Source organism: Meriones unguiculatus, chromosome 1, assembly GCF_030254825.1.
Source record: "Meriones unguiculatus strain TT.TT164.6M chromosome 1, Bangor_MerUng_6.1, whole genome shotgun sequence".
NCBI lineage: Eukaryota > Metazoa > Chordata > Mammalia > Rodentia > Muridae > Meriones > Meriones unguiculatus.
Window position 1 is genome coordinate 178,085,269 of NC_083349.1, and position 13,241 is coordinate 178,098,509.

Genomic DNA, 13,241 nt, shown 5'->3' on the forward strand with positions numbered 1-13,241 from the left:
AGCTATATCCAGATAAATTTCAAAGTTCAAACATTTAACTTTAACATTATTTAAGTTGCATTTCTTATGAACACAGTAGAGTAAAATATTAGTTACCAAACAGATTTCCAACAGATTAGTAATTTCCTTAACAGTTTCTGAAATTACCAAATATATACTGTAGTTAACTAAGTCGTTTATCAATTTTAGGTTCTAAATTGAATATACTTCCACACTTGATCATATTTACTCTATAGATTCAACAATGTTTATGTGTGGCTTGGGAATGGTCCAGGTACTTCCTGGCTCTTAGATGCCCTCGGAGTTGGTATTATGTGTCTGACTCCAAACGTTTATTCTGTTGGTCACATTATCTTACCGTATGGACACACATATACATACTATCTACTTATATGTGTCTGTATAAATGAAGATTAACTCCACGTATTTGATTTACACAATAAAATGGTAAGCATTATATAAATTGAAGTTTCTTACTGTAGAAAATACATGAACTAGAAATTTTTCATTCACCACCTAGTGTTATGTACGGACCCTGTAGACATCTATCTGCGGCTTCCTTTGAAGCCAGATGGAGCCAGGTCAGTCCTCTTGCCACTTGCAATTTCCCTGTCTGATATGGAAGTGATGGTGGAGCAGAATTGAGAAATAAGAGCAACCGGGAGTAACTATGCACTTCCACAAAATCAGTAAACTGGTGCTTCTCCAAGCCAGATCCCCATCTTCTTCCCCTTGCTCTTCAGATTCCATCACTGGACAGAGCTGCAGGTGGGGCAGGCACCCCTGGAAATGTCCCCTCTTGGCCTCTCAGGAGCAGCTCCCAGCACTCTCCCCTTGTCACTCTCCCCATTGAGCGGATGGATAAGTAACGATGGGGTGGACCTGACATCAAGCGAGGCTACCCACCTAGCACCCACAGAAATAAAAGAATTCTCTTACAGCAATTCTCTTTCTCAATCCACTCGGTGCTAAGGATGCCGAAGGAGCGGCAGGCTTCCCCGTAGGCAGCCAGAGAGCCACACAGCTGGAACTTCTTGTGGTTGTAGCAGCCATCCAGGTAGCAAGACTCGTAGAAGGGGAGGGGATCGAGGAGCCCATAGCAGGGCTGGAAGAAGCCCTTCATGTCGGTGAGCTTCAGGCAGTAGCCATCACCCTGCATGGCCTGGATGTGCACATTGTCACAGGTGGCTGCGTACTGTGAGAACTGTAGCTCGTTGCAGCTGGGGGCGAGAGGTCTGGTCAGAATAAGTGAAGCAGAAACAGCCATCTGAGTTCTCCCATAGAAGGTAATGCCTCACCTGCTGCCCCTGTAGCGCTAGCCCTGATGTTAATATAATATACAGCCATCAACATTAACCAGCAACATGATCTCGGGAAAGCCAGGCCCCCGGGGTCTCTCTCCACTCAGAAAAGTGAAATAACTTCTATTGTTTCTCACTGGGATAGAGTGAAGATAACATACCAGACTGGACTAGCAGCCAAAGTGCCATGTGCCAACAGGTATCAATATAACAACTATTCATACTTTGATGTCATTCATTGACATCATCGCCCATAATAACCATTGCTGGTGTATGGGTGTATGGGCAGAATAACAGTAATGATACTTGCACTTGCAGAATTAAAGACCCCTAAAGAAACTCAGGAGCTTCTAGCCAGTTCCAATTTAGCCGTCCAAGATCAAAAACAAAACTTTCACAAGAGAGCTGTGTGCAACTGAAGAGAGTTGACAGAAGGAAAAAGCAAAGAAAGGCAGGAAGAAACAAAATGAAATGAAAATAGAAACACAGACGGCCCATCCAGGGGACAGTTCTTCTTGGTGGGAAACACAGAATGGCTTAAATGTCCCCAAAACAGCTGTTCTACCTATGAGTCACTGAGTGGGACTGAGGGAGTCGGGAATCTAGTCCTGACTTGGCACTCACAGGACCTCCTGTGCAAATAAGCCAGTTAGAATGTTAAATGCAAAGAAAAATACCCAACTAGATGTCATGGTCCTTCCCTGCTCTGAGTCCTATAAGTCACAGAATAATCTTAACAGGTGATCTATTATTCAGTGTGTGCTCAGGGCAAGGATAGGTGCTTGGAGCATCCTTTCTACAGCTGGGTACTTGGATAGTGTCTGACATGAAGGGATCAGGCCATTGTCAAAGCAAAGAGATGTCAGGAAGTAGAAGCATGTTTACGGAGCTGGAAGGGTGTCTGCGTGAGGCTGCGGCCGATAGGGGCTCTAAATCAATATCCTTTACGATCATTTAGCTGTGTCTCAGCTAACCGGAGGGGAAGAGGCTGTTTGTCACCTCTACAACCCATGTTTTCAAAAAGGCTCCCTTGACTACTCACAACAACTTCTGCCCACATCAGCAAAGCCTTCTAGGAAGAGGAAGTTACTCAAGCAGCCCCAGCACTAGGGAGCAAAGGACTGTGTTTCTACTTCCTTTCTACTCTTCACCCCACTCCCAGTAGGGGATCCTAAGTCTCAGGTATATAGCTGGTGACATCTTCATATTTTTAACCCCAGGAACACTCTTCCGAGCAGCTGAGAGCAGAATCACATGATAATTTGGAATTACATCATCTGAACTCAGCTCATGTGGTTGAGAAAAAAAATTACTGGGGCCTCCAATGTGTCTAAAGTCCAAAGGCTAAACTCCCAGTTCTGTGTGGCAGGAAGAGAGATGGATGCTAAGAAAAGCAAACCCCTGTTCACACCTCTTGTGGGTGCAGGGAGACTGGAGCAATGAGACTGCGCGTTGACTTTCTGGGGTATGCTTACCTCTTCTGCATGCCATTGGTTTTCCAGCTCTGGGCCAGCACCACGCTGCTCACCACTGGTTTCCCTCGCAAGGTCACATAATCGTCAGTCATGTCTCCATTGAAGTTACCACAGAGGCCACACACTTTGTTCTGCAGCCTCTCACTGATGCTGATTTTAATGACATTGAAACCGTTGTAGTATATCTGGATATCAGGGCTGGTGTCGATCACCAGAAACCCCTCGCTACTGTAGATTTTGGTTGCCAGGCCCGTTATAAACGGAACATTTACTTGTGTGCCATTCACCTATCAGAGCCAGAAAGACAGGAAGTTGTTAGCAGAGGGCTGGGATTGACCCGTCTTTTCAGCAAAGAGCCAGTTTTTGCAGGCCCTGTAATCTCTACCACTGCTATTCAACTCAGCCCTTGTGCTGGGCCATCAACGACCGTGTGTAACAAAGCGGGTGGCTTCCAATAAAGCTTTATTTGCAAATTCATGCACATTAACACCCAGACACAGCAAGTGTCTTGGCCACAGGCCATCTGACAATTCCTGCGGGAGTTTAAGGACATAGGCTCATCTTGCAGTTTCCCCACAGGAAGCAAACTGTGGGAACAGAAGAGTTAAGACAGAAGAAAACATCAAAATCGTATTGCTTTCCATGAGCGGATAGATTTTTGTGTGTTAAACTTTCCCCGGCATCCACCAATTACTGAAAATGACCTCATAATCTTGTTCTAAGGGGAATCCAACCTGGTTACAATGGACCTGGGGATCACTGCTATGTTCATTGTTTCCTTATTTATAATGTGCAAACCTGAGGTCTTCCCAGGTGTCTTATAAACACAGTATTTTCTCTACTTGTCATTTTCCTGCTTGATAACATTTCCTAGCCCTTGGGACGGTATATAACATGCTTTTCTTGTACTTACAAAATAAACCGTATTTCCCCCTTCTGGTTATTAGTAATGCTGTTCCATTTTTTTTTTTAAATGGCTTGAAAAAATATCTGTCTTTACTTTTTGGCTAACTTGAGGCATTATTCAGCAGTGATATCTGTGTCACTCTCCTGGTGGACACTGTTACCTCTTCTTGTATTCTCGGCCAGTGCAGCTGTGTCTGTGCAGGCCAATTTGCAAAAGGAATTAGAGTGTCAGGAAAAGTAGCAGTTTTCCTGGAAGCTAAAAGTGAGCAGTGAAACCCAGATTCTTCCTTTTAAGCTTGCAAAAAGCCAGTCTCTTGCCTGGCGCTGTATACTAAGCTCTTTGATGACTCTCTAAATAAAGGTGCATTCAGCGCTAGATTTGGCTGAGCTGGTTGTGGAAGGCAGATAAGAGCACTATATTTCAGAACATGTCAGTGTGGCTCTCTCTTCCTCACACCCCACCTCTTACCTGAGCTCACTGTGATGGAGCCTGGCTCCACCTTTGGGGTTAACCTGATGTGACTAGTCTGGTATAGGTGCGGGCTGCGGTTCAATAGTTCATAGGGGAGTCTTCCTAAGTGGAACGAGCAGGGTATTCAAATCAAATATTGGTTATGGGGATGAGCGGGTCTTTCGCGTGTATTTAGGTACAGGTCTTAGATTTGTAAGCAAAACCAACCAAAGCAATTGCCTGGAGGAAGAACAGACCTAAGATAAATGTGACATTTTCTTTCAGTTTGGAATGTCACCGTGGGGCCTCTGGTAGAGACATTGGCTCTGTTGGGCTTTATTTAGGTCGTTGCTTTCACAGGTGAACGCTTACCTTCCCTTTTTGGAGGAAGCATGGCAGAAACGGGGGTTGATCTTAGAATAAGCGGGCAAAGCCAAGAACAATTGCAAAGACTCTTACAAGCTTTTAAAAAATTAATCCAGAAAAAAAATTAATCCAGAGTGAAAGCTGACTTATCTAGCATTTTATCACGCTCGGCTGCGGCCCTGACGTCATTACAGCCTGAGCTGCTGAGCTTCCCGCCTTCGGAAGCGTCAGTGGCAGAGGCAGTAACCCATTCTTACACCCACAGGAGCCTCAGGCTCTAATTCTCTGGTGCAAGGACACTTGGAACAGTCCCTTATCATTCTTCAACTCAATTACTTGGGATAAACCACCGTGAACAGCCAGCTACCACACCGGGGTCGCCTTGGCACATTTCGTAAGAACGGAGGTCAGGCTGTCACCTTGACAGTGTTTCGGTCATTGATGAGAATCTGCTCCTCGTTAATGTAGAAATAGACTGGCGAGATGATAGTGAGGTTGGGGGAGGACCACTTGTCGAAGTTGATGATGAGCTGGAAGGAGATGTCGGGCAGTTTCTGGCAGATGGTGGAGAGCACGAAGGCGCAGTTGGCGGGGAAGCGCAGGAAGGCGCCATCGAAGGTGCGGAAGACCCCGCCCCCTGCCGCCAGGCAGTAGGAGGTCTTGGTGCTGAAGCAGCCGCGCACCCCACTGCGCAGGGCACACTCCTCGTCCGACTTGCACTGGCGTGGGTCGCACTGGATCAGATTGCGCCTGAAACAGCGGCAGCGCCGCGTGCAGTCACCGTTCCAGAAGAGCTGCTTGGGCTGGAAGAGAGGTGCCATTCGAGTTAAAGGTGAACAGCAGTCAAGGTTGGAGACCCCAAAGCTCAGTGTAGCCTCCCTTTAACGCCAGAGAGCGGAGGGGGGGTGCCTTCATTCAATCGCTTATCCCGTTTACGCAATTCGGAGGCCAAATAATATGCAATTTAGACTTTATTGGTCTCATTCAGGACTCTGGAATCTTTATGGCTGAACTAATCAGTGCCTACCTGAATGGAGCTGTTAGAAGTAGGTAAAGAAGAAAAATACATTGTAGATTTTCTTAAGCCTGTGAATCATGCTTCTAAGAAATATAGGCTGCACTTTAAGCTGAAATTTAAATTCACTTGGGAATCAGAGACCAGTCAAAAGAAAATGATAATCAACTCGCATGATCAACCATTTCAACATTTTACAATACTCGCCCTTCCAAGAACTTCCCTCGCTCCAGCCCACATCAGATTTGCTTCTATTGCAAGTGCCGCCACTTCTCTCTGGGTGCTAAAGGTGAGCTGTCTAGCTCGGGTCATACAGGAAGGCTCTGGGTTCCTGCCACCGGTAAGTCAGCCCCAGCCCTCAGCCTCCTTCAGAGGAATTACACAAAGTTGGTAAAGTGCCTGTAGCACAGTGTCGCCTGAACAGGAAGCAACCATTATTACTTTCTTCCCCAGATGGCCAACAATCTGTAGACACCATTTTACTCTGTGGGGTTTATATGCTTAATCTTGTACTTGCTCTAGATTGGGAAGGTTGAGAAAGGATCATGGCCGTCCACATGGGGGGGGGGTTAAGGGCTGTCTGCTGCCTTTACGAACTCCCTGCCTTCAGGCTAAGCATCCCTTGTCTTAAGTGCTAAGGACCAGAAAAGTTTGGATCTGGGAGTTTTCCCGATTTAGGAGTAATTGCACATATGTGGTGAGATATCTTGGGAATAGGACCCAGGTCCAAACATGAAATTCACTTATGTTTCATATATTCATTCTACACTCAGCCTGATAACTTAATACAACATTTTACACCTCTTGAGTCAATGTTTCATAGTGTGCTTTTTTTTTTTTTTAAGTTATAGCATCAGGTCAATGTTCAAAGGGCTTTATACTCTGTAGCATTTTTGTGTTTCAGATTTTTGGATTAGAGACGTTTAAGTTATATCAATTTACCAGACAATACTACCCAGAAAAGATGTTTTAAGACACACAAAGAGGCCTATGATTCTGCCTGGCCACTGTTTTCTGTTTAGCTACAGACTTAACTATACCCTGCTATTGACTGACTGTGATTCAGAGTCAGGGGTGAACAGAGGGCAAGCTCTTCCAATCAGGGCATCATTCTTCCTCCAAGAGACAACATCAGAAGCCAGGACTTTGCTCCTTCTAGATCTGCACCATAGCCCGGGTCCCTGCAGCCTCACAAACCGACTTCCTTTCTCTTATCAAATTTATACAGTGATTGAGTGGTTGGTCTGGCCCCTGTTTGATAAGAACAGGGACATTTCATTGGTGGGAAGGGAAAAATAACCTGATGTTTGTGGATATGATCAAGGGTAAATAACTCATCCACAGAAGAATTTGATTGTGAAACCACCATCAAAGGGAAGTGCCTGGCCCCATGCTGCCTTCTCTACCTTAATTAGACATGACAACGACAGCTGGGTGATTACCCTACATGCTAATGACTAGATGTGTTCTCTTTTTATTTCCAAAGAAATCTGCTGTATAAACAAAGCCCCCAAGCTTGTTTGAATTGAGGCAAATAGATGTGGATTATTTGTTCTGTGACTTTGCCACTTCCCAGACATCAGCAGTTGTCAAAACCCACTGACTTCCTGATGAAAACCAGATAATAATGCTTATAGTACTAATAGCTGCCAAGGGTTGTTAAGAGCCTTTCTGGAGGATTCCGAGTGTTTTTATGTGCACCATTTCATTAACATGGCTGGATTTTTTTTTTATTTGCAAAATGTTTCTCAAGAGAACAAGAACCTCCACCATAACAACAGCAACCACCAATTATTGAAGGGCTGAGTGCCAGGTACCAGGCTGAGCAACTAGCGTGGGGCATTTAGATGAACCCACTGAGGAGCCACTTTGATCCACATTTCAGAAGGACAGAGAAATGACACAGTTGGTTCAATGTCCCTTCTCCAACAGCAAGATAGCTAGGGCTAAGCTCAAATCCTGTTCCCTTCCGCCACTCTGACCCCTGTGGGGGGCACCAGACACAGCTGGTACACACTTTTGGGCCATTGCCAGGCTGGGGGCAGAGTGTAGACGCGTGCTCTGTGAGTCTGGAGCCTGGTTATAATGGCTCCCAGGTGAGAACACCGAAATGGTTTTCTCCCACACATTTTTGCCTCTTCCTTTCAAATGATCTTCTTAAGAGTTAACTTGAGCCCCAGCTCTTCTGAGGAGCCCTCTTATTAGTTCTACTATTCTCTTACATTCACCCTGTCTTTCTAATATAACCTCCAAATGTCTTTTCCAATGAAAACAAAATTGAGCATAATGCCTACATTTCTATTCTTTTATTTATTCCCCAAATAAAGGCAGCTCAGTCAATCTCAAATGACTCAATGCATCTTTACAGAAAAGAGACATTATTTATTTTTGCCTAGTTGAGTTCCAGTTCAGACACTTCAATTAGATTTCTGGCAAGTGCTCCCACCTTCATTTAAAATTGATCTGCTCTGCAGGGTATCATTTTTCACTTGTTGATATGTTATTTTGTAATTGTTCCCTTCTTTAAAGCACAATTTTTGTTTTTCTCCTGAAGAGGTATTTTTAAGTCTCCTAAGTCAGGAAACACGCTTCCTGGTCCTCCACAACGCTACTCGCTACTGGAATAGTGGTTGGCACATAGCCAATGCCTGGTATGTGTATGTTAATGGTCTACTCGCTCACATTTAAGTGAAGACTGGGCTTGAGGCAAAATGATGGCTGAAGATCTTCTCATCAAGGTTTTTCTTAGTTTAATGTTATGGCATGTAAAATATTACAGGGCTAAGGATGTGCCTTCATGGTAGAACACTCTCCTAATGTGTTCGAGGACCTGGGTTCTAGCCCCAGGACTGCCTCTTCCCCAAATCTAAATAGTGAACAGTTTTAGCAAGCCAATATGTTTTCCTGAGAGAAGTGGAGGAGGGGCCTCTTCATCACCATTCTGTTTACACATCCTGCCCCCCACCCTGGGGAAGCCAAAGGTGGGATGAATGCTGGCGGCGAGCAGTCCAGCCCCTCTGGGGATGCTATCAGAATGACAAATGGCACATGTGTGGGACTTTCAATAGCCGGAGAGGGAAAGCCACCCCTCCCAGCCTTCCGCCCCGTATTTTCTGCTTAAAACCATCCTTAACGCAGACAGCTACAAATGTCAGATTCACAGCCACTGTATTTTCAAACTAGAGTGCCGTCAGAAGCTTTCAGACAGAGATTTACAGGGAGGCAGTCAGAGGGCCTGGAGAAAAGAGTGAGGGAAAGGAGGAGGCCTTGCCCGTGCAGAGGATGTGAGAGCATGGGGCCTGGCTGCCATTCCAAATCTCACAAAGAGCAAAGGCCTCCCCAGAACATTACTGAACTCCTCAACTTCAGCTCACCTACCCCACATCCATCATCATGGAGCAGGAGGCCTTGGCCATTCTGGCTGCCCCAACCCCTTGGCCTTGGAGAGAAGCCAGCCTGGCGTGGAGGGAGAGGCCAGCTGCCTGCCTCCCATACCCACCTCATAATATTTGCCATCCGAGTAGCAGCCACAGTTGTGGGGCAAGATACAGCTCTTGCCGTTGAGGACATAGCCCGCGTCACACTGGCAGCCCTCCACGCAGTAGTGATTGCAGTCGCTCTTCAGGCGGATGGCAGCGCAGCGAGGCTGGCAGACGCTCACGCAGCTCTCGTAGTGGCTGTTGGGGGGGCAGGTGACCGCTGGAACAGAAGGGAACCAGTCAAGTCACAAGGAGCCATAAATGGCTTTCTCATGGCCTTGCTCAGGGAGGGAGAGGGTATGGGGTGAGGGAAGAGGGGTGAGGCTTGCTGAGTTCCCTCATCCGAACTCTTTGCTTATGAAAAGCATTTGCCCAGTTCCTTACTGCTTAAATGACAGGCTGCCGCGTGCAGAAGGAAGGGGCCAGAGTCTCCTCACATAATCTTTGTCCTCTCTTCGGTGTTGGCTTTCGCAGTCTTTATTTTCTAACACTGTGAAAACCCACAGGCCACAACGAATCCCCACTTGAGCTAGACAAGGCTTGCACACTAACTGAGCTCCTGGGCTTCATTGTACTGATCCTCTTATTCACACCCCACTTACCCAAACTCCCCATTCTTCAGGTCCCACTTAGAGAATCATAAGGTAGCGCCCTCATAGCATTCACCCGAACCTCCCCATACAACCTTTAGTCTAAACAGGTGGTTTATCAGCGAGAGACTCCTGAGCCACATGATCTCTTAAAATGTGTATGTGTATGAGCCTATTGATCTGAATCAGTTATGTTCTATCTTCTGAGATGCATCTAAAACTGCATCTGTGGAAGACAGGCACAGTACTTGTGACTACTCTGGAGTCCTGGTATGAAATGCAGACAGGTTATTTAGGCTCTCTGTCCTCAGCTTCTTTGTGAACATAATGCAGAAACCAACAGCACCTGAGTTTGTATGCTTAGAGGAGCTCCAGGCACGCAGTGTTCAATAAGTATTAACCAACCCTTAAAGCAAGTCTTGCTTGAGAGTTTTATAGCTGCTGCTATCTTAATCAATGCATGCTCAATGCACAACAACCATTTATGTGGAAACTTCTCTATGATATATGGAAGGTTTCGGGGGCCATCTTTTTATCTAGTGGTAAATAGGTAGAGTGTATAGTCCTAAGAATTTTAATACATAGATATGTTTATATAAGCACTACCACAGTATGTTATGTATACCTATATATACAGATATATATATATATTAAAAAGTATAGTTCAAAAGATAATGCTGTCATGTCATAGAAAATACAAACAGCCTAGGTGCAATAACTTAACAAATCCCAGTGGATTTTTGCTCAAATTGTCTATGCACGTAGAGGTATGTGCACGCATCTTATCCACAGCTTTGGTTTTTCACATAAATGTGAGCATAATCTACAAACCTTGCCACATACTGTTTTTTTTACAACAATATTTCTTCCATTCAGTCTTGAATTATTGTCTCTGCACTGCTTCATGGTATGTATCTTTCATATGAATATCATTGAATGTGTATTTTGGCCCTCATAAATTAGGCTGTAGAAAAAGTTCCTACAAGTGGATTTTTTTTTCTGAGACAGAGTTTCTCTGTGTAGCCTTGGCTGTCCTAAACTTGCTTTGTAGACCAGGCTGGCCTCAAACTCAGAGATTCACCTACCTCTACCTCCCTGAGTGCTGGGATTAAGGCATGCACCACTGCCAGACTAAATGCCCATGCAACAGAAACAGAGTTCTTTTTAATTTCACTTTTTGCATTTCCAGAAATCAGAAAACTTGGCTGTAGTCACTGAAACCTCAGGAAACCCAATCTCCTTGTACAACCTGCCAGGGCAGTGAGGCAAAGGCAGGCAGATCTCTGTGAGTTCGAGTCCAGTCTGGTCTACAAAGCAAGTCTAGGACAGCCAAGGCTACATAGAGAAACCTTGTCTCAGAAAACAAACAAATAAACAATAACAACAAAATCCACTTGTAGGAACTTTTTCTACAGCCTAATTTCTGAGGGCAAAAATACACATTCAATGATATTCATATGAAAGATACAAAAAATTCCAGAAATGGAATTTTTAAGCCAAAGGATAGAAACACCGCCACCACCATCATCACAATCATTATCATCATCATCATCATCATCTTATTGTTGTTGCTGCTGCTGCTGCTGCTCTCCTATTGCAGTGTTAAAGATCCAACCCAGGGCCTCCCACACACTCCCACACCTCCAGCTCCTGAGGTCTTTGGCAGACACCATCGAACTGTCCTGACAGGTTTTCCAAGGGACAAACAAGGAGATTGGGTTCCCTGAGGTTTCAAAGACTACAGCCAAGTTTTCTGACTTCTGGAAATGTGGAAAGTAAAAGAAAAAGAGAACTCTCTTTCTGCTGTATGAGCATTTAGTTTGCCTTTCTTTGAGCCTTACTATCTTTTCATTTGTTTATAATCATTCTCCTGTCTCCTGCGAATTGCCTGTTCTCATCCATTACACACTGTGTTGGTGAGGTTTCTTCTTATTAGACCGTAAGTGGCTCTTTATAAATTAAAAATGCACTTTTGTGTGTCGCATGTATTATAAAATATTTATCATTTGTCTCTGACTTTGCTTCTTTTTTTTTTTAAAGTGTATTTTTAATTATGTTTTTGCCATGTAGAGATGTAAAAATTTTATGAGGTCAAATTTATCTAGTTTTCCTTAATAGCTTTGAGTGTGTGATTGGGGGGGAAACCAAAACTCCATTGTTTCATTCTAGTACTTTTATAATTCTGTTTTTAAATGTTTAATCTTTATTCAGTCGAGATTTTATTTTGTACTGGAAATGAAGGAAAGACTGAATTCTTATTTTTCCCCCCAGAGAGTTTCCCTACCATCTCTTTGCTATTTATTACATTAGTCTTCCTTTTCCTCAAGTTATTTGAAACTGGCTTTACTGTATACTGATTTGTATTGATTAGGATCAGGGCTTCTCAACCTTCCTAAGGCTGTGACCCTTTAATACAGTTCCTCGTGTGATGACTCAACCATAAAATTATATTGGTGCCACTTTTTAACTGTAACTTTGCTCTCCTTATGGGACATGACGTAAAGATCTTGTATTCAGGAGACCTAACATGTGACCCCCCAAAGGGGTTGTGACCCACAGGTTGAGAACCACTGGATTAGGTGGTCATGTTTTTGCTGACATGTTCTTTTTTCACCAGCTGGTCCTCCCACCAGTGTGTTTTCTTCTTGTTGTTAACTTGTGCTAGCTAACTTGTGCCTGTGTATGACTAGTGAGTATTAATCAATTCATTAATACATATAAAACATTAATACTATTACTGGAAAGTATTAATAGTAAAATTTAGCCATTTTCATATCTGGAAAGGCACTCATTTCTCTTTCTCCATAGCGAAGACTCTGGATTCTTTTCCGGCATCCAAACAGCTCTGAGAACATGGTGAGGGATCAATGGACACCTGACTGTCAGGATCAAGTTTTCAAAATTTAAATGCTGATTTACTGCTCCTCTCACCCTCGACACGCGCTTCTGAAAGCTGGAGAATGATGAGTGGCCGTGAGGACTGTGGTCAAGAATGTGACTCTTGCTGAGGCCAGTAGACTTGTTTAAAACTGGGCCTGTGTGAATGGCAGGGTACACAGATCTCCCAGAAAAGCAGTGTGACAGGGTGGGATGAAAAACACTGGAATCAGATTGTTCTGGCTTCCGACCCTGGCTCTGCCATGGACTGGCAATGGCAGGGTCACCCTGTCACCTTGCATAGGTCCCTTGTGCTCTCTGAACTCATTTTCTCCCCCATAAAATGTGGGCAATACTACAGCTCTCTCCCTCAAAAGCTGTTAAAATTAGATAGTTCATGAGCTGCTCGTCCATTCTTTCCTTTCCCTGAGCAACAAGGTGCTTGGTGTTTCCATGGTTTTGATGGCATCATTAATAATAGGAATAGTTGTTGTAGCAATTAATTTCTTAAAAATAAACAGGAATTTGTTAGATTTGCAGGGAAATAAGTAAAACAAATCCTTAATTACTAAAATCTGATAAAAGGGAAATCCAAAACGATGGTGCTCATCAGTTTTGACTGCTCATACATCAAGTGCTTAGATTGGGCATCAGAGAGACAGCAAGTTCTTGATGGCCAGTAGGGCAACTGTCTCTGAACACACTTCATCCCTTTTCCACGTTGCTTTCTTTCTGGACACTGCCTACTTCTCAGTTCCCCTCTAGAAGGGGTTCACAATTC

At 44.3% G+C, this 13,241-nt stretch overlaps 1 protein-coding gene across 1 annotated transcript in view; it reads right to left on the reverse strand.

The window, feature by feature from the left end:
* LOC110559822 (tubulin-specific chaperone cofactor E-like protein) overlaps positions 1–13,241 on the reverse strand; it is a 173,465-nt gene that overhangs the window by 13,308 nt on the left and 146,916 nt on the right. Inside the window, exons 19-22 of the mRNA XM_060372127.1 lie at positions 9,014–9,213; positions 4,919–5,302; positions 2,777–3,063; positions 940–1,220 (exon numbers count right to left, since the gene is read on the reverse strand). Of these exons, the coding sequence (XP_060228110.1) occupies positions 940–1,220; positions 2,777–3,063; positions 4,919–5,302; positions 9,014–9,213 (1,152 nt within the window). The remainder of the gene's footprint in view (positions 1–939; positions 1,221–2,776; positions 3,064–4,918; positions 5,303–9,013; positions 9,214–13,241) is intronic.